Below are 22,291 nucleotides of genomic sequence, written 5' to 3' on the forward strand. Positions count from 1 at the left end.
GAGACTGCTTGGGATGTGCCCCCTCTCTGGCCCTCCCCCACGGTCTCTCTCAAAATAAACAAACTAAAAAAAAATTAAAAACTGGCAGTTGTGCACACACCAAGACCAGGACTTTAGACGGCTCGTCTTCTTTCGCTCCCCAGCACTGGCTGCGCGGAGCTTGCACACACAGCCAGGGGCCGCAGTCCACACGGACTGAACAGGACACGGCCGCACAGGTGAACGACAGGGGAGTCCGGGAGCAGGCTCCCGTCCGAACTGGCCTCCCCCTGCGCTCCCAGCTCACCTCCCAAACTACATGCACCCCTTCACTCCTGTTCCAGGAGCAACTGCACTGCACATGGGGCCGCCTGAAGGTCTCACTTTAAGGGCCTTTGATCCCCATGTTCTGAACTTCTAGACTCACTCTACAGAGAACCCGGTCAGCCTGCCTCCTCATCCGTCTCTGAAGTCCTCGTCCTTGGTCACCTCTCAGGCCAACACTCCTCTGTGACCTTCACCCCCATGACGCTTATGGCCAACTGCTTCTCTGGATCCCTAACTTCTTTGCTGAACGTCCCCTCCCCACTCCTCAGTAGCTTACTAGCTAATTCTTCCTGAGGACGTCACTCTCGGTAACACGGGGGGGGGGAGGGGGCATTTCTAGTTCTCCCAACTTCTTGGCAGGACCTGTGCTGACAAACGCAGCCCCCAGACTGTTACCCTCTATCTCCTCACAACAAGTCCTGACTCCTTTGAAGTTTTCAGTGCTTACCCGTCACCAAACCTTTCTGTCACTCACAGGCCACCTGGAGCGTGTCCCTTAAGCACAATCTCAAACGGGACGGATCTTCCACCTGAATCCACGGGATCTCTACTTCCTCACACCGATTAATGCAACTGGAATCATGAATCACCTTGGTGACCACCCAGTTATGTCTGCCCCTCGTCGTCAATCACAACAGCCATACACTGGGGCCACAGGTGTCGTTCTCACAGCTGTGACCTTAGCATCTTACTCAAGTGCTTACCATGGCAGGGATTACGATCACCACTACAGACTTAAGAAGAATTACAGGGGTGAAATGTACAGAAAAAGACATTAACAATTTATAATAAAAAGGAGAAGCTAGCGGCCTAGCTACATAGGAATGGCTGTGCCCTGACACTAGGCAGAGATACACGGAAAACGTTTTCAATGTAAATATGAACAAAAATAATATAACAACTCTGGGACCACCACTGGGGATTCAAGTGAGGAGAACATACTCATTATCCCGTCTCTCTGAGCCATCTCCGACATCAAACACGAGGTAAGGTTGAAACGGCCAGTCTGATGAACACCGATTGGTTTCAGTCAGTCTACGAAAAAGCAGCCACCATTCAGAATACACGTTATAAGAAAAAATTTTCATTATTATTACTATTTGTCAGGGAGGAAGCCGGGGATAAGATATCTTCTCAGAACGTGTTTTAGTTGAAGGTTAAAACACAGATTTTAGTTCTATTGTCGGTGAGGGAGAGCGGCCCACTCGCTTGCAGACAGCCACGACTGAACAGCACTCACGGGACAGGGAGTGAAAAGAGCAAGCCACAGAACACAGACGGTCTCCGACTTACGATGGCTCAACTTACAATTTTTTAACTTTGCCACGGTGCAAAAGCAATACATTTCAGTGCAAATCGTACTTGGAATTGTTAAGCTGGGATCCCATCCTGGGCCAACAACCTGCTGAATGCTGAGGAGATGCTGGGGGGCAGCGAGCCACAGCCCCCAGGCAGCTCTGTGACCACGAGGGTGACCTCCCCTATGCTGACAGCTACTCCACCTGTCACTTTCGGTACTGTAATCAGTACATTACACGAGATATCCAACGCTTTATCATAAAATAGGCTTTGTGTTACATGACTCTGCTCAGCTGTAGGGTAATGTAAGTGTTCTTTTTATTTATTTTTTAATGTTTTATTTATTTCTGAGGGGGGGAGAGGGGGGGNCTCCAGGCTCCGAGCTGGCTGTCAGCACAGAGCCCGATGCAGGGCTCCTACCCACAGACTGTGAGATCATGACGTGAGCCGAAGTTGGACGCTTAACTGACTGAGCCACCCAGGCGCCCCATAATGAAGGTGTTCTGAGCACATGTAAGCAGTCTGGGCTAAGCTGGGATGTTTGGTAGGGCAGGTTAGGTATATAAATGCATTTTTGACTTATGATATGCTTATTGAGACATAACTCCATCATAAGTCAAAGACTGGTACTATGTACAGTATAGTGTGATTTTTTTTTTTTCCAGAAATTTGAAAAGGGGGGCGGGGGGCACCTGCGTAGCTCAGTTGGTTAAGCATCTGGCTCTTGATTTTGGCTCAGTTGTGAAATCACGGTTCATGGGACTGAGCCCCATGCTCCACTCGCTCAGAGTGCTGTTTGCTTGGGATTCTCTCTCTCCCTCTCTCTGTGCGCTCTCTCAAATATTAAAAAATAATTTTAAAGTGAAAAAGTAAAAAAATATATGCATAACATAAAGACTGGAAATAGATATACCAAGATGTGATGCATGATTATTTCTGGGTAGCGTAAGTAAGGGCCCTCTTTCCCCCTTCTGTTTTACCTACATTTGCTAAAATCAATACGGCTTTTCTAATTAGAAAAAATTACTAAAGCTTTGTTTTACGCTTTTTATGACAAGACTTAAGAACACAGTAAAAAAGCTACTCTACTCTTCCTAAGCAGCTCACCCTACAAATACAATAAGCTAAGGAATAAATGGAAGGCAGCCTGTGCGGCTTAGTTAAGTGTTCGACTCTTGATTTTGGCTCAGGTCATGATCTCACTGTTTGTGAGTTCGAGACCCTTGTAGGGCTCTGTGCTGACTGTGGAGCCTGCTTGGAATTCTCATTCTCTCTCTCTCTCTCTCTCTCTCTNTTTTGTTATAAACATAATTAGAGGGGAAGAGACATATGTCTGGGTGCATCCTGTACTGCACAGTGAGCTGTAAGACAGGCAGCCTGCCAATCACGTTTTGCTCAACGTTGTCTTCCAGCAGCTTGTAGAAACGAGCCATCATTGACTGGTCGTAGCCATATTCCTGTGCCTTCTGGAAGGTAGGGAACCGTTTCCAAAAATTCTTTTATACTTTCCCCACTATCATAAAAACATTGACTGAGCTCTGATACGTACATGGCAAGGTTTCGGTGGTGTAAGATTACCAACAAGCAAAGATTCAGAGAAAGGACGTTTCTGATTCCAGCCCTGGAAAAGCCATGGAGCTTGGCTATAAAAGTTTATTTAGAAAACCCACATACTGCTTGTGAAAAAGACATGATCTTGTAAATGGCCACAAACAGAAGCTATTTTGATGTAAACAGAGGTCACCAGAGAGGAAGGACCAATAAGAAAAAGAACTGTAACACAGATTTTACCAATTATTTCTAGGGTACTCTCCCATAAATGGAAATATTGACTGTCACTGTAACAAGCCTTTTAAAGACCAACTTCTCCATCCATCCGTCCATCCATCTGTCCAATATACACCTAGCTACTACAGTCGTAGTGCTGAGACTGTTAAGGTGGATTAGATCACGCACCACAGAACCGATGTTCCGGAGGAGAAGACAGACAACTGACAGTAATTACTAAGTTGATTTCATAAACCCATTACAGGGTTACAACCTGAAAAATCAGTGACCTAAAAGACAAATGAAGGGAACGGTCTTAATGTTATCACAGTTGAACCCTGGGATTCACTCTTCAACGTCAACATCACACAGATAAGTACTGTGTCTTAACTACCCTAGATGCAAATGTACGCTGCAGAATGCACTGGATAGTGAAGATGGGAACTTCACACGTGATGCTGAAGACAGGACACTGAAGAGGTGTGTGCAAAGTTCACAAACTATGAGAGTGGGGGGAAAAAGCATTACTTCCTATATCAGAGACTATTTCTGTACATGATTTTAAATAGGTTTATGTAACTTAATATTAGCAGACATTCAATAATTTTATCTACATCCCCAGAAGTTTCTGTCTTCGCAAGCCGGCCAAAACCTCACTTTCAATCTTCTCTGGGGAAAAAGAAAAACATAACACTTCCATACTTGCCAAAAAACAAATGGAGTCTATCCTACAGAATGATGTGGACTTCTGTGTTCTGACACGGAAGGATAATCCTGATGTCTTTATGGACTGGAAAAAAGGCAATTTGGCACAGAATGCTTCTGCCCCCTTTACAGCAAACCCTACGTACACACAATCACACACAAACTATACAGCCACCTGACATACTGTATTTTAGCGACTTATTTACTGTCACCCCCTAGATGCAAGCTCCGTAATGCAAGCAGGGATTTTTGCCCGTTTTCTCCACTGCCTTAACACCAGCACCTAAAACAGTGCCTGAGTTAGGTGGGCACTCAATAAAACACTGATGGAAAGAGGTGAATAAATAAACACACAAATATGCCACAAAATCCATTGAACTACTTAACTGTTCACAACAATTCTCCTTAAATATAGGTGGATCGAGAGGCACGTTAAGAAAATTAACTTTGTGATTATTTTCTAAATTGTTCTCAAGAAGGCCGCGTTACTGTGGCAACAACAATGAAAAGCCCAAACAGATTTTTCTCATTTCTGTTGCTTTTATCAATCACCAATAAAAATTGGGGCTCATCAAGAATTTAAGTCAGTTAACTTTGTAAAATAACGTGTTATTCAAAGGAAATGCAATACAACAGGGCGCCTGGGGAGCTCAGTCGGTTAAGCAACGAACTCTTGACTTCAGCTCAGGTCATGATCTCATGGTTCTTGACTTCGAGCCCCACCAGGCCGCCTCGCCATCGGGCTCTGTGCTGACAGTGCAGAGCCTGCTTGGAATTCTTTTTCTCCCTCTCCCCCACTTGTGCTCTCTCTCGCTCTCAAAATAAACAAACTTTAAAATAAAAGAAATGCAACACAGGGTTGGCTCTTCGTTATTCTCCACGAACAAGATCCCCAGCAACGCTACCCTACAGACACAGGTGTTCACTCAGACAGGTGTGAACAGGCTGCACTAGCATTCTGAATGACGCCAGAGTCAAAACACAGTAATGACAATGAAAAGCACACGCTTTCCCCCCACAGCTGCACACACACACACACACACACGCCTGGAAAGGATCCGTTCCCTAGGGTTGTTTATGCAGCCGGGACTCTAGACTGGTACAAATAATCTATTAATGTATAGATATAATGTACAAATAATCAAATAATGTATTAGTGAAAAACACAAATACTATTAAATTCAAAGCCATGGTCTACACCTCTTCAGATTACCCAAGACATTTACTGAACGCCAACCCTGGTGGCCCCTTCTAGGAGCCCTCTTTGGTGAGGGAACAGTGCAGACAGTGGGCCGCAGCCGAGGCGCTGGTCCTTCCCACAAACAGGGTTCAAAGCCCCTTTTCTCTCTTCCTGACACTGCACTTTCAGAGGATGGGAGAGACACATTTTTTTTTTTTTTTTTTTGCACAAGACACAGAATTCTAAAACTGGAAATGTACTCTAAAAGTACATTTAAAGTACTCTTTGTAATGTTTTACTCAAATTTGCATACATTTAAATATAAATCAGGAGGTTGGGAAACTCTCCTTTTAAAATTTTTCTGGTGTTATAGTTTTGGTGTTTATGTTACTAAAACGGATCAGATACAGCCCTTGAGACAGCTACACACCGGGGTGCCTGGGTGGCTCTGTCGGTTTAGCGTCTGACTTAGGCTCAGGTCACGATCTCGTGGTCCGTGGGTTCGAGCCCTGCGTTGGGCTCTGTGCTGACAGCTCAGAGCCTGGAGCCTGCTTCAGATTCTGTGTCTCTCCCTCTCTCTGTTCCTCCAATTGCTCTTTCTCTCTCTCTCTCAAAAATAAAGATTTAAAAAATTTAAGAAAAAAAAAAAGACAGCTGCACACCACCTTTCCCACAGAAAAAGCCTGATGCACATGGAACACGGGTCTTTCTGGTCTCTGACGCTCCCTCTACATGGGTCACATATGTACAGAAGCACAATTAGGAACAAAGACATTTTCACAGACTTTTACTATTAAAATTCAAACAGGGTTCTCTCTTCGTAGCCATTCCCTACTTTTCCCTCCAAATAAGAGATGATGATCCAAGAAAGACTCCCTCCAAACACAAAAAATAAAAAGCCCCCCCACTTTAGAGCAGTATGGGCGTTAAACAAACTCACCATGGAAATGACCGTGGGAGGAAGCTGTTTAGGGTCTCCGACCAGGACGAGCTTGTTGCAACGATGGATGAGTGGAGTAAGGGTCTCAACCTCACAGGACTGCCCAGCCTGGGTAAGAAAGCACAGAAGGAAAAGGGATTCTTACTCATCTCTGCTGTTTCTTTATTCCCGTACAGTTTATCAAGTTCATACAAGGTCAACATTCAGAAAAGTATACACTTTCTCCTTCTGCACCGAGTATCAAAAATCAGGATTTCTGAGTGTACGCTTGTGATGAGCGCCATTTTTTTTAATTAAAATTTAAAAAATACCATAAACTGAGAAAACAAAGAATATTTTTGTGTTTAGAAAATAAAACCGTAACAGCAGACATACTTTGAACAATCAAGTAGGAAAACCATCGCACACAACTTGCGAGGTGGCAGTGCTCAGGTGCCACGGCCACCGGGGACCCAGCCGTGAGCCAGGGGGCAGTGTGACGCCCCAGTGCTGTGTTCTTTGTTCTCGCTGGGCACGCGCCTGAGGGAACAGCATGGCGGTGTGTCCCCCTCTCCCTGCCACCCCCCTCTTCCTTTGCTCCTCAGAGGCCTCGTCATCTGCACGACTCAAGCTTCTCTTTGGTGACACCTTCTTCAAGCATGTGATCACCTCCCCGGTTCCCGTCCTTTCACTTTGGTGAAGCTGGATCTCGGATCTCAGATCGATCCTCTGCAGCTCACTTTCCATGTCTTCTGGCTCTACGTTCTGGCAAACAGTACGTACCCAACAAATGTTTGCTCCATGAATGAACTACAAGTAAAGGGTGTTAACTGAAAATACTGTGGCTCAGAGCAGGCCAAAGTTATATTAAAACTGCTTCAAAAGGGAACTGGAGCTATTCCAAGCAGAACCAAGATACTCCTTGGGAAGGATCTGCTGGGACCAGTCAGCCATCCCTCAGACTCGAATCCCAATTCTGGAAACATCATTTCAGCCGTGGGGGGCCATCAGCAGCACATCTCATCACAAGGGACCGCGCACACACGCGACAGCAGGTGAAGACCAGGCACTCCACGGCCGTTTCCTCCTGGTCTCTGCATCAGCGCGCCCCGCCCCAACCCCCGGCTCAGCCCACGCGACGCCAGCACAAGCTGCCCAGCCATTCAGCCGACCGCCCACTGACCTCATCGACAATGACACAACTGAAGGGGACACCCCCTTGCCCACGAAAAGCAGACTCGAGCAATAAACCACCGCTCGTGCTCAGCGTGCAGCAGATGACATGGGACTCTAAGATGATGATGCTCTGTGTTTTCTGTGGGCGTCCTTGAACCTACGGCAACAGATCAAAGTTAGTCCGTGAACAGCTGTTAAGAACCCCCGATCTCGGCAGGCCTACGTTTACTGTAAAACACCTACCATCGAGCGTGTGACAAAAACATTTAGTGACGCTTGAGGGGGAACCTCCCATCTAGGAAATAGCAGGTAATCAGAAACCACCATAGAGAATACTCAGAACACGAAACAAGCACATCAGGAAAAATTTATTCAGGCTTGATCTGGTCAAAGCAGATTACAACTCTTACAGCAGATGTACGTGGGCAGGTATCAGAATGCGCGGAGAGAGCTGTGAGGCAATTGTCGGAGTTAAACTGGGGTCAGAGCTCAGCTAGAACACACATTTCCCTGTCAGTTAAGTACGTGTGGTGCTGTTCTTTCTTTGTCAAAGGCCTGTGCCCACAGGGACGCCTGTGAAAATGCAGAGCACTCTGCTTGCACAATGACGACAACCACCTCAGTCCACCTGTCACACAGCGCGATGGAGCCGGACTGGGAATGACACCTCACAGCACATACCGTTTAGTGTCCCAGCTAATAAACCAGGGTTCTTAGCACTGATCTGCTGAGCCTGGTGCCGTCCGTATAAAGGCGCTCATCCCTGTACGTGTGATTTGCTCAGCTGTGGACTTGGACTCCCAAGGAACGTGTGTGAACCTCAGAGGGTGGCAGCCATGGCCCTCGGGGCGCACGTGAAGGCACTGTCCCCTTCACACACCTCTCGGCTGCCTGCTGAGGAACATTGCCAGGTGCAAGTAATTCAGTGGCCCACAGAACCCAGTGGGGAGCAGCAAAACCCACACAAAAAAGTTTATTTGTTGAGCCTTGGAGGGGAGACTGGTAATACATTCAAGAGAAAAATCTCAGCCTAAAAAACACTAATGACGTCACCAGCTGCCGTGACCTGCTCTGACCCCCGCTGGATTTTAGGGCTGGAATCTGGGGAGGGGGACACAGGTCTGGCTCATCCTGGCTTTGATCAATCTAAAGGTTGTTGATTTTAAAGAGATTTTATTTTTAAGTCATCCCTACGCCCAGCGTGGGGCTCGAACTCATGGCCTCGGGATGAAGAGTCATGTGTTCTACCGACGGAGCCAGCCAGGCGCTCCCTGGTATTTTTATATCCAAAGAACACTGGGGAAAAAGCTACACGTTATAAAAGGATCCTTATGATCAAAAACAAATATGACAACTTTATTCTTTCAGCCAACTGCAAAGCACGTGCTTGTACTACCTTATGCCAAACCCCAGCCACCGTCACTCTACTTGAATCCAGACAGAAGACTTCCCTTTCTCTTCCTTTTTTTTCTTTTCTGGCATCCCTGGGTGGCCACAAATTTTCTTTTTTAATAAGGAAAACACTTCACATCTACTTTTGCTAACTATTCATCTGATGATAATTATCATAAGCGGCTCTGCGGTGGCGGGAGAAGAGCACCTAATGAGGTTTTTCAATACCTACCCAGACATAGAAAAGGAGAAGACAATTTATCATCACCTTTCTTAGAAGTCTCAGGTGACAATAAGAATTATTAGGGGAAAGGAATAAAAAGGCAAACGTACATGTAATTGTGCCATTTTCTCTACTTTCGTATTTTAAAAAAGTTTTCACAATCAACCAAGTTTTAAATGCAACTGAGAAAAGTCCATCGGCTGTGGGAAACAATTCATGATAAAAACACAAAGAAGGAAAATCCTGGAAAATGCAACAGGTGAACCACTTACCTCTTTAATTTTAGAAGCTAGTTCCTGCCTCTCTTTTGAAACTTTTGCAATTTTTTCATCTAATTCTTGCCTCTGGAAAAAATTAGAGTGCAACCATTACAATTAAACTGAGTGTTTTAAAATGCTCTACGGTCGGCTGCCTTATGTTGCAGAGGACACTGTAACCCGTTCACCCCGGCTGTTCTCTCTTTACCAGAAGAATCCTGGCTCCTGAGCTGCGCCACGGGACTGGGGCCTCACGGCGGCTCTGTCCTCACAGCCCACAAAGCCCTTCCCCTGATGCGGGTCCTCATAGGAGCGCAGGCCCCGGGGAGGAGAGGAGCAGCCCAGGTGATGGAAGGTGGTGGCTCCGACAGGATGTCCCCGGCGGCCCTGGTCACCAGCGCCTGTGCACTTACGCACCCCCTCGCGCTTCTCCCTCACTCCCTGAGTGGATGGATCCAGCCTTAGCCCAGGACCCTCAAAGGTCCCCCACCCACGGGCCCGAAAAAAGGCATGCGCCCCAGGTCCTGCCTTTCTGCCTGCACTCTGCCTTGACTCCTTGTGTGGCCCCTCGAGGAGCGACGTGTACTTCCTCCAGGGCCTGTGCGAGGTCAATGTCTCTGCATCACTTTCTCTGTGGTCTGGCCCCGAACTCCACTGCGGTGTTAAGCTGACAAATCCGTCACAAGGCACAAGATTCCATTCCGTTCGGTGTGTCCCCTGGGCGCTAGGTCTGTGTGCTGAGCAGTGTGACTCCTGGGGCTCTTCCCTCCCCTGACCTCTGGGTGGTTCAAACAGGTTCTCAATCCCATCCCAGTCGTTCCTCTAGCTCCAGTGATGGGCACACAATGCAGGCCTGGTGAACTACGGCCCCCAGGCCTTTAAAAACAGGGAGCAGAGCTGCTTGCACATCCAGGGACTGACCAGACGCCTTCCGTGGCACCAATGCTCGGGGAGCGGAAAGCGGTCCCTTCTCTTCCTACAGGTTTTCTAAGCTGGGACAGTGATGCCCAGAGATGCTGGCACTTATCTTCTCCAAGGTAAGAAATGTCTGACGCACAGAAAAACAAATCGAGGGGAAGGTGGGGAAAGGACATCACCCGAGCCTCTGGACCCAGCCTTGCTGGACTTAATCACTCCCAGAGTTCCTAGGCACGTGAGTCAGTGAATTCCCATTTTTGTCTAATTTGGACTCCTTTAACTTGCCACTGAAAGACACCTAATAAATTCACTACAGCTCTAATATTTGGAAGGCAACAGCAAACTACAGCCTGCGGGCCAAATTCAACTCACCATCTGTTTTTGTAAATAAAGTTTTATTGGAATATAGCCACATCCACTTGTATATGTATCCATCACTACGTTTGTATGATAACAGCAGAGTTGAGTAGTCGACACAGAGACCATATGGCCTGCAAAGTCTAAATTATTTGCTGCTTTTACTTTTTAGAAAAAATTTGTTAATCCCTGATATAAGGCATACCGCTCTTGTATACATCTTCACACATCAATTATGCTATTCCACAATAAAAGAATGGTATCAAATACTCATCACTACTTACATAGCTGTCAGCTGTTAGAAAACCAGTAATCAAGAAATATGCGATACCTGTGTTTCCTTTCCACCTCGGCATAAAGCACGCTGGCGGGAAAGTTCATCTAGTTGATGATCTAGAAATTCCTTTCTTCTATGCATCTCCTGAACATGAGAAGGTAAGTCTTTTTCTTAAAAACAAAACAAACAAAAAGAAAAGAGAATGAGAAGCTAACTCTGACACATACATGCACACACATGCACACACAATGAGAAGAAAAACTAGTTCTCAAAGCTACTCTACTTCAAGTGTCTCCAAATTACCTTCAATGCCCAAGACATCACCTATCGTATAAAGGGAAATAGAAATAACAGTATGTGCCTCAATCAGTACTTACTCATTCTGTGGTTAACTTGGCTGTCCAAACTAAATCTTAGAACCTCATTATTAATAGACTTTTCTGGACCCAGACGTACTAAATTTATATCTCCACAGTTTCCTGTTGATAAAAAAAATCATACTTAGAGAATAATAAGGACATTGCCACTTTCTGCACATAGTATCTATTTCTTTTTGTTTAAGTTTATTTATTTATCTAGAGAGAGACAGATACAGCATGAACATGCAAGGGGCAGAGGCACAGGGAGAAGAGAGAGAATCCCAAACAGGCTCTGCACTGTCAGCACAGAGCCCGATTTGGGACTCGAACTCACAAACCCATGAGATCATGGCCTGAGCTGAAACCAAGAGCCGGACACTTTGTGGACTGAGCCCCCCAGGAGGTCCCATAATATCCATTTCTAAGCAAGTATACTAACAATCAGAGAAGGGAGCTAAGATTAATTATCAATCTAGACACCTGAAAGAACAGCAGCGGATTCATATACATTAAATATGCTTCACAACCACTCTATAAGGCAAGTAGTTACCATTTCTACCTAATAAAAGCTCCGGAGGTTGCATAAACAGTACATTACAAAGTTGAGATTCAATTATACTAGCGCTTCTCAAACTATGTTCTGTACATTTCACAATAAAATACATTTGGGGAAAGGTGAGTTAAAATAAGATAGATTTCTTTTTTTTTAAATTTTCTTTTTAACGCTTATTCATTTTTGAGAGACAGAGCATGAGTGGGGGAGGGGCAGAGATAGAGGGAGACACAGAATCCAAAGCAGGCTGGATGCCCAATGTGGGGCTGGAACCCGCGAACCACAACATCATGACCTGAGCTGCAGTTGGACGCTTAACTGACTGAGCCACCCAGGCGCCCCAAATAAGATAGATTTCTTAACCACAGGATATTTCAGATGTATAAAGACTTTCAGATATTAACACATATTTGACCTTCCAAGACAGAATCATACTTATAATCAAATCTTTCTCTGCAGAACAACGTTTCTGGAACTCTCTACCCCCATCACACTGCTAACTCCAGAATCGAAGGGACACAAGGTGCTGGCAACTCTGGAGCAGGTACTTCCAAAAGCTATAAACATCACTTAAATGGCTTGTTATTACCCACACTTTTAATTTACATTACCACAGTTTATATATTATTTAATCTAAACATCACCCACTCCATCACTGGGCTAAGTTACAGCGATCATGCAGAGTTTATCAGCACTTATCTGAATCTGATACGTCACATACTTATTTGTTTATTGTTAATCTCCTGCCAGTGAACACGGTTTTGTTTTGGCCACTGGCTCCGACAGCGGCCTGCAGGCTGAGGACAGGTAATGAATGAATGACTCATTAAACTGGTCTCTACAACATACTTTTGTTCCCAGTTCAGCTCAGTGTTCTATACGTGAAGCCTCTACTCTGGCTAACATTTACTTGAAGGTTTCCAAAACTGCCACCTTTCTTGTGTTTCCATGAGAAAGGTAGATGAAATTACCTGGAAATTCACCCTCGATAAATACCTAGAAATGCTCCATAAATTGTAACACATCCTTTAAAGTATAGGGTGAGCTCACAGAGGTGGAAGAGAAATTCCTAGGGGCCAGAAACAAAGAGAAAGCTAAACATCAGAGCTCGAAGACCCTGAGCTGCTGTGGCTTCCCCAAGGGAACAGGATACACTGGGGCTGGCATAGTACGGGTGCTTGGAATTTGTTTTTCACTTTACATTCAATAGAATACAGAGACTTAAAAATCTTTAGTTCTACAGAGAGTTTGCCAAATGTCTACATTGGCAAAACTACCATTCCAGTGAAGATACAGAAATTTTACCACGGAGGCTTGGATTTTAAAGCCACTAGAAAGGAAAAGGGCCCAGATGAGGTGGGAGGAAGAAAAAAAAGTGAATGGGCTTAGCTGGGAAAAACTAAATTCTCTCCCAGGACTTTCCAACCACAGGCCCGCCCATGCCATGTGTGAACTGAGAGACTAAATACATAAAACCGGGAATGACAAAGGTGACCCAATCAAAATACAGTTGGGATCTTTAAAATTCAACTACAAATAAGCAACTTTATGCCAAGATGTTTTCAAAAACCTAAAAGGAGATGTTAATTTTTCTTGAAAAACATGAATTAGCCAGATTCAGTAAAAATATAGAAACCCTGGGTTGCCTGGGTGGCTCAGTCGGTTAAGCATCCAACTTCGGCTCAGGTCATGATCTCTTAGTTCTTGAGTTCAAGCTCCACATCAAGCTCTGTGCTGACAGCTCGGAGCCTAGAGCCTGCTTCAGATTCTGTGTCTCCCTCTCTCTCTGCCCCTCTGTGCTGACTTTCTCTCTCTCAAAAGTAAAAAATATTAAAAAAAAATATATATATATAAACCCTGAATAGATACATAACAGTTAAGGGCGTTCAGACAACATACAGAAACTTACCCATCTGTCAAAAAAAAAAAAAAAAAAAAAAAAAAAAAAAAGACAATAAACAAACCCTATAAACAAATCAATCTTCAAGGAAGAATCTCTTTCATATATAAAACATTCCAAAGAATAAACAAAAATTCTCCCTAATTCCTTTTAAGGTCAGTGTAACTAAAACCAGCCAAAGATATGACAAAGAAAATCGCAGGCCAGCCTCACTGAAGAGTGCTAATTTTACAATCCTAAATAAAACATTAGCAATCTAGCAACACGTTAAAAAATAAGAATACCTGACCAAGTTGGCCTTATTCTAGGAACCAAAGATATTTTAACATTAGAAAAACATTGTAATTTACCACAGTAACAGATTAAAGAACACGGCTTCGTTGTCATTTGAAGAGATGCAACAAGAAAAACGCATGCAATAAACTTCAACAGTCCTTCACCAGAGAAAGTAATGAAAAGGGAAACTGCCTCGTCCCGTTAAAGGTGAAAGCTACACCCCAGAAACCAGCACCACACTTGACGGCAAAGGTGTCCAAGGCCTTGCTTTCAGGACACTCAGGGTGGCTGGAAGGAGCGACAAGAGCGGAGAACGAAGGCCACGTGAAAGAACACAGCTCTCCCCTGCGGCCAGAAGCCTTCATGCTCTAAGCAAGCTCAAACTGCAGCCTGGCTAGCCGGGCCCGGCCCTGTCGCCCTGTCCCCGCACGCCCAAGTGCCGCCCTCACGCGGCCAGTCAGGGAAGGCGGAGGCGTGTTACAACCACGGCACTGCACGTGTGTGGGAGCTGCTCACGGCCGCGTCCACCGCCACACCCACTTCCGAGAAGAATCTGGCACCACCTACAACACTGAAGATGCGCAACTCCTTCAACCCAACATGTTTGCTTCACGGTGTTCCTACGCTCAGACCAGCGCTTTTATAAACTCCTGACCTTGACCTATCTATCCAATGAAGGACGCTGGACATCAAAACCCCATACAGCGCTCACACCTCCCCAGTGAATCAGGTTTCACGAAGCAGCACTTTCCTCACTGCCTAGATGGCACTGGAAACAGTACAGCAACCAAACACCCAAATCTCGCCTGCGTGCAGCGAACTATGGTCTAGCTAGACTGCGTGTGAGGCTTTCTCGCCTCTGGTGTAACTTCTAGAGCTCCCCGCACCCCCTCACCCCGAGCCGTTCCCACGGCTAACTCCCGATGGCTCTGTCGGTTTCATCTCAGACGGCATGTCCCCCAGAAGTCTTCTCTAACTCTCCTGTGACTAAACCAAGGGCCGCTCTAACATGTCTGCAAGTATCTGCGTTTTACTGCTCTTCCAGAATGTATGGCTCTGTGCCCTAACTGCCCACCGATCCACTTCCTCATTACTGCCTCCCGGAAAGCCTCCCTGCTGAAACCTCAGCACTTAGCACAGCGCCTTGGTACAGAGTAAATGCTCAGTACAATCTGCCCAATGAATCAATGAGAACATACGGGCCACAGCCCCAAGCAGAAGCTATTACCACAACTGGCTGGCGTTCAAAGCTGTCCGTGCAAAAACAATAAAAACTAAAGGGAAAAGAGATTAGAAGCCCAGAGAAGTTTCATACCCATAGGGTTCTTCTTGTCTTTACACTTCTCTTTAAATTCAAGGATGATTTTTTTCATAAGTTCGTCAACAGCCGCGTTGGAAGGCGCACACACGAGGACACGGTTCTGTTTGATTTTGGCGTTGGAGTTCTCATCTGAGTGCCCCCTCCTCTGGCTCTACAGTTTGACACACACACACAGAACAGACAGACGGCAAGAAATATGACGAGCTCTATTACAGATTTTTCCAGTTTTCTCTACTTCCACGTACATTCCAACGTTCCCCTTTTTTAAATACCTGAAAACACATAATAGCACTTACATCTTACCTGGACATTAAAATTACAACTAAGTGTAACATTTTGTCATAGCTTCTCTGAGCCTCCCCGCACTAGCCACTTAGGCTACTCTGTACTCAATCCAACCAAAACATAGCCCGGGAATACATTCCACACAGTTCCTCTGCATTAGACGTGACCCACAGTGAAGCCAGAAGGCCACCATCCCGGCCCTTCTGGTTAGTGTCACAGAGGACACTAATCTGAGATAAGGAAGAGTTACTTGTAACTTCCTCTCCTCCTGCTAACCTCCTTCTCTGGCGAAGTTCCATGCAGTACTGAAGAGCTACACCGCCAGTGCAGGTATTGGCACGTGTCAGTTAAATAAGGGCAACGACACGGTCGGCGAACGGCACCAGCACCCTCACATACTCTACCTCTGTCAGCAGGCGGTACAGAAGGCCAACGATAGTTTTTGATTTTCCTGTTCCAGGTGGTCCATGAATCAAACAGACCTTGGCAACTGATGGGGAGTGTTTGACCATGGCATATGCAGTTTCTATCGCTTTCTTCTGGTCTTCATTGAAATCTTTCAGGTAGGCAATCTGTGCAAAGGACAGGAGAGAGAATGAGTTGCTCTTCGTGGAGTGGCATGGGAGAGGAAGATAATGGAAAACCTTCATTTGAATGTCTTGTAATCTTTATCAGACAGAAGCTTTGGTTATGATTGGGCAAGACTCCAAAGTCACCGTTAATCTAAAGAACCACTTCCAGGGCGCCTGGGTGGCTCAGTCGGTTAAGCATCCAACTTTAGCCCAGGACATGATCTCACAGCTCGTGAGCTCGAGCCCCACATCGGGCTCTGTGCTGACAGCTCACAGCCTGCAGCCTGCTTCAGATTCTGTGTCTCCCTCTCGCTCTACCCCTCTCCTGCTCGCACGTTCTGTCTCTCTCAGAAATAAACATTTTAAAAAATGAAAATAATAATAATTTAAAAATTTTAAAAAAAGAACAAAAAACCACTTTGACTACTATAAAGAAAGTTACTCAGGAGTGTCTACAGGCTTCCATCCACCTACAAGTACTGCAGCAGTATTTCTGTTTGTGAATCGTACAAAGATGATCTCGAAAAATCATTCTACACTTTCCCCCTATTTATTCTTTGGTTCTTCCCATTTTAGTTAATTCTTTCCTTACACAGTAAAAAAACATTCCAAGACTTTCTTTCCTAACTCTAGCGCTATAGTGAAAGAGCACAGATCATGGGTCAGATCGAAGTCTCAACGCCAGTTTTGCTCAAAAGCTAGGTCTCCAGACCCCTAAGCTCTCGGAGCCTCCACTGGAGCCACGCAGGACATCGGGGGTCCCCTGGAGGGCAGGGTGGGCGCACGACGCTGCACAGGCAGGGCCTAGCACACGGCGGCGGCCCTAGCACTCTGCCTTCCCCGGGCCCTCCTCCATGGTGACTTCCTGGAACCAGCACACAGCGCTTACAGGGAGAAAATACATGTTCTCGCAAAGTGGCCACACCACCTGCATACCTGCAACCATACGCGTCAATTCTCCATCCATCTTTCATGTACCGCGTAAACTCTATTAACTTAGTCCTACTTCTGAACCATAATCACCCAGCAATTAAGTAGGATGCTCACCCAGCTGAATGCTGGTCTTTGAGCACAATTTCGATTCTTTACTGTACTACGCCTTTTTTCTGAGGTAAGCTGAGTAACGTAGTGCATACTTTGCCACATTAAAGAAAATTACGCCCAAAACAATGTCACTGTGCATGCACAGCGGTACGTCTTTGTCACAACAACAGGAATATGCACAGCGGATAAAAACACGACACTCTGACATTCGGACATGCAATTTTCTGACTTTCCGTTTTTATTAAATCATCACTCACGATTCTCTCGGACGTTGTAGTTAGTAAATCTTTTGTACAGAAGTCCATGGGGTTTGGATTCAGAACAACTCTGGCCAGTTGGTTCCGTCCACTCAGCAAAGACATGGCTTTCAACTTCCTTTGTGTAGTTACCAGAGAACTGATGACAGTGCATTTCACAAGTTCGTTTAAATTGAGCATCAAATTATCTTGAGTCTGGATGGAAAGGGAACACTCAGATTTCCCATTACGCACTATTATCAAGAAAGAGAAAAAGCAATTTCAGTGACCAATGACTGATGCTGTGCAGCTACAAAGTTATTCAGAATAATGTGCTTTATAACTCATGTGTTTCATAGGATGGATTATTTAAGTCGCTGACTCACAAGCCTACTGACCGCCTCCTGAGAACCAGACAGTGATCCTGTCCTCAAGAGGCTTATTTTCTTTAAGAGGGACACAGATAACCACACAAACACGTCAGGCAGGTGTCGCTGTAGACAGGAGAGTTGGGAAGGCTTCCTGGTAAGATGGTGTCTGGGCAGCCACTTGAAATGAAGGAGTACACCACAGCCTTACATGGGGAAAGGGAGCTGCTGGCAATGAATCGGCACCCGTGAGGCCGGAGAAGCAGAGCTGGGCCTGGAGTATCTCAGGAATGGGGAGAAGCCTCACATGGCTGGAAGGAGAGGCAGGGGGACCCGGACCGCAAGAGTCAGAGAGTAAAATGGGGCTCCGTTCTAGATGGCTCCGCAGGCCACAACACTGGCTCTGGACCCACCCTGAGTGAGGCTCTGTGACGCCGGGCAAGGTGCTCGGGCTCACACGAGAAGAATCCCTCTCCCTGCAGAATGAGGGATAAAGCACCCCGCAAAAAGCACAGAAGCACGGGGCCGCCCCCGGGGCCGCCGCAGTAACCTAGGTAAAAGCTAACGGTGGCATGGCCCAGAACGTGGCAGCAGAGGTGGGGCGTGGCTTTTAGACACCTGCAAAGGAAGAATATTTGCTGATGGGCTACATGGAGGGTGTGAGAGAACGAAAGGGTCCAGGATGACTGAGGTTTCGGGCCTGAGCAACTAAAAAAAAGAGCATCTCACTCACGGAGATGGAAAAACAGAGGAGTGGAGAGGTCAAGCAGAAAATCTAGTGTTTCTTTTGGTCTTTTGTCTTAACAGGTTTGCACACGGAGATGTCAGATAGTTGGACGCTTGAGGAGTCTGAAGGAGACTATTTTAGGAATATAAATTTAGCTAATGTCACCACTTGTGAGAGTGAAAAGCTCAGATTAAGCCACGTCCCCTGCCACTGCTCCCCTCGATGCCTTCAGCAGGAAGGAGTGTGCAGGGCCCCAGCGATGATAAAAGTGTGGCACGCCGAACGCTGAGCGGTTTTTAAGACTTGATGGAAAAAGTGAGTGAAGGAAAGAAATCATGTTCTCTTCACATTAAGTGAGACTAAGAAAGCAGCAATGTTAAAAACGCCACTTGCCAGGTGACAAAGAACGTGGACGACCCTGCGGTCCAACAGTCGGAGGTTCCTCTCCCGGGCCCACCACTTAACGGTGAGAATGACCTTAGAGAAGTCACACTACATCCCCAAGCCCTCACATCCCGACAGCGGGAATACAGAATTCTGACTGCTCTGCAAGGCCTTGGGGAGATGATGAATGTGGGCAGGAGGGACAAGGCCTGGGGCCCGGCACACAGTAGGTCCTTGTTCTATCAACCTAACATTCCTTCTGCTCTGCTCCTCCCACGAGAAAAGCCCCTATGACACAAGGGATGAGAGTGATGGAAACAGCAAACCCTTCAAGGTGCCTGACAGCGACTTACATGTTTGGTCTTCTCATTGATAATTAGCCAAAAAACCAAGGCTGGAATGTGATTTAAGATATAAAAGACAGATGGTCTGCACAGTTTAATAATAATTGCAATGATATGAACGAAGGTACTGGAAAAAGAGGACATTACAAAAGAAAGCTTTTTTTTTTTTATGTTTTCTTTTTTTTTGTTTTGTTTTTTTTGAGAGAGACAGCATGAGCAGGAAAGGGACAGAATCCGAAGGAGGCTCCAGGCTCCGAGCTGTCAGCACAGAGCCCCACGTGGGGCTCAAACCCACGAACCGCGAGATCATGACCTGAGCTGAAGCCGGACGCTTAACTGACTGAGCCCCCCAGGTGTCCCCAAAAGACAGCTTTTAAACCGTAAGTCTAGAGCAGTTAAATGCTGTGCCTTTTGCAGATGAATCTAGAAAAACTAAAAAATGACTCTGAATGGCAAGTAATCAACCCAGCAAATACATGTCTGGTATGTGTGTAACAAACACGTAGCCAGTAAAGTACGTCTCAGAGCAGAATTAAAAGATGAGCTTATAGGGGTTCCTGGGTGGCTTAGTCGGTTAAGCAACCAACTTCGGCTCAGGTCATGATCTTGCGGTTTGTCGGTTCAAGCCCCGCATTGGGCTCTGTGCTGACAGCTCAGAGCCTGGAGGCTGCTTCAGATTCTGTGTCTCCCTCTCTCTCTCTGACCCTCCCTTGCTCACACTGTCTCTCTCTGTCTCTCTCTCAGAAATAAATTTTTTTTTAATTTTAAAAAATTAAAAAAAAAAGATGAGCTTATAGCTGATGGACTTCTCTGTACTGTCTCATTATTTACTTACTGACTGAAGTGCGGCGAAATTTATGAACATAACCGCAGTAATATTCGTTGAAATCCGGCATGCGATTTCCCTCTGTGTCCTCTCCATTTTCAAGAACCAAAAACACCAAATCATTTTCCTTTGGATGCAGCTGTTTAGTTAGTTCACATTCCTCAAGATGAACTATAAAACAAGAAGTCGGCATTTATTCTAACAGAATTATTTTAAATAAGATTAACTTAGAGGATATGAAGCCCTTGCACTAAGTCCCAGCAAGCGTACAGCACCAGCAAGCTGTGTACCGTGCTTCAAAATGAGAGGAGTGAGCCAGTCTGCGTGCTCAAATACTGATTATACAGTGTTATAAAGTGTTTCTTAACAACGGCTAAAAAGCCAAAATAAGTAAAACTGTAATATTCAAAAGTAGTTAACAGATTTCCTTTCCTTGTAGTTTTAGTTTTTAACCAAGAAATTTTCACTTTTGTTCATTTTCAAAATCCTAGGAGAAACTCTAAAAACCGGTCCAAGAACATGTAAGAATTTTGAGCCTATTGTTGGCATTTCAAACAAGGGGGAAAGGATTGCTGTAAACTTCCAGGGCTGGGAACACAGAGGATAAAGAAGTTCAGTACCAACCGCCAGGTCCAGCAACAATATACTGAACTAAAATATGAGGCACTGGGCAGGTAGACGGAAGCACTAAATCAAAACAAGATTTTAAAACGTGACAGGTAAGAAATACCTGTTTGAAAGCATCAGGGACGAAATACCACAGTGAAGAATTACTGCACTGAGATCCACCGCAGTCAGCCCAGTATTTCCTCTAGAAACATCTGAACTGCCTGAACTGCCTGGAGGGGCAGCAAGAGGCCAAGCGGTACCTGGAACGGCCTTGCTGGACTAAAAAGACAAAAACCGGAGTCCAGAGAATGGGGACCCTGGTAGCCTCACACGCTTCAGGTTGGGACCATGAGGGACTCAGGACCACACCCAAGGATGAAGTAGAACCAAACCCACCTTGACACGGGCTGCGGCCCGGCTTCCAAACACCTGGGGGGCCCCAGAAAATCCCAATCCCTTGAACTGCATTAAGATGACCCCCCAGTGTAGGTGCCCCCAGAAGCCTGGCAGCAGCAAAGGGAAATCCTCTCTGGAAGAAGACGGTATCGTCCTTGGCCTCAAATTATTTTTATAAGTAACTTTCCCAAGATACGGACACACACCAGAGACAGAGCACAGGGAGAGAAGCAGCATACAAACTGGTAGAATCGAGGGACAAAAAAGGACCGTCCTGGGGGTTACAGACTGAATTTCATGCAGTTTAAAACACAATTAAGGGGCGCCTGGGTGGCTCAGCTGGTTAAGTGTCCGCTCTAGACTTCGGCTCGGGTCATGATCTCAGGGTCCTGGGGTCTGAGCACTGTACGGGGTTCTGTGCTGATGGCACGGAGCCTGCTTGCGTTTGTCTCCCTCTCTCTCTACCCCTCCCCCGCCTGCACTCTCAGAGTAAACTAAAAAAAACAACAACACAAAAATACATAACAAGAGCATACAATGTGGCATGGGGATACATTAGTCGTTTAAAGGTTTTGCCTTATCAGTGGAGACACTTAAAATATCTATTAAAACTACAGACTCTGAGAAATCAAGGGTGCATGTTGTCAGTTTTAGCCCACCTGTTCTAAAACAGCAAAAGAAGTATAAATTGAGGTATAATTTCTAAATTAACAAGAAAAAATGAAAAGAAATTTTAAAATGGGGGAAAAAAGTAGAAGTATTCAACCAAGACAAAAGGTAATAAACAATATATAATTAGGTTCATTTACTTAGATTGTGTTTCTTTTCATGTTGTGTGTTTTTTTAAAATTCACCTTTAATGGTTCAAACTCTTGAATGTGTAAAAATATAAACTCCTATCATTTTTTCTTATATATTTTTTCAGATATATGTATATTGTGAATTGTCGTATCTTTGGTTGAACTAAGCTTATTATGAAAGATTCCCTTTTTGTATGTTTTTGTCTTACAGTCTAGTTTGATATTAACAGAGCTAAACAAGTCTTCTTTTAGTTGAATTTTCTCCAATCTTTTTTTCAACCTTTTCTTATGGTTACATGTTACTTGTTCATATGTACGGTGTATCATTACATCGTATTATATTATTCTTTTCTTTGAGAGCTAGAGAGCGGGTGTGTGTGCATGCGCCAGCGGGGGAGGGGGGACGCGGAGGGACAGGGGGCGCAGGAATCTTAGCAGGCCCTGCACACCAGGGCAGAGCCCGACGCCCGACAATGCGGAGCTCGATCTCAATGACCACGAGATCATGACCGGAG

General features: G+C 45.5%; 1 protein-coding gene across 1 annotated transcript in view; it reads right to left on the reverse strand.

Moving 5' to 3' along the window:
* Positions 1-22,291, reverse strand: part of SETX (senataxin) — an 80,520-nt gene that overhangs the window by 10,763 nt on the left and 47,466 nt on the right. The window contains exons 11-21 of the mRNA XM_077768416.1: positions 19,981-20,142; positions 17,344-17,576; positions 15,875-16,042; positions 15,180-15,336; positions 11,154-11,255; positions 10,831-10,946; positions 9,240-9,311; positions 7,360-7,509; positions 6,198-6,305; positions 2,900-3,071; positions 1,249-1,357 (exon numbers count right to left, since the gene is read on the reverse strand). Of these exons, the coding sequence (XP_077624542.1) occupies positions 1,249-1,357; positions 2,900-3,071; positions 6,198-6,305; positions 7,360-7,509; positions 9,240-9,311; positions 10,831-10,946; positions 11,154-11,255; positions 15,180-15,336; positions 15,875-16,042; positions 17,344-17,576; positions 19,981-20,142 (1,549 nt within the window). The remainder of the gene's footprint in view (positions 1-1,248; positions 1,358-2,899; positions 3,072-6,197; positions 6,306-7,359; positions 7,510-9,239; positions 9,312-10,830; positions 10,947-11,153; positions 11,256-15,179; positions 15,337-15,874; positions 16,043-17,343; positions 17,577-19,980; positions 20,143-22,291) is intronic.

The sequence above is a fragment of the Crocuta crocuta genome, unplaced genomic scaffold (assembly GCF_008692635.1).
Source record: "Crocuta crocuta isolate KB4526 unplaced genomic scaffold, BGI_CrCroc_1.0 scaffold35, whole genome shotgun sequence".
NCBI classification, from domain to species: domain Eukaryota; kingdom Metazoa; phylum Chordata; class Mammalia; order Carnivora; family Hyaenidae; genus Crocuta; species Crocuta crocuta.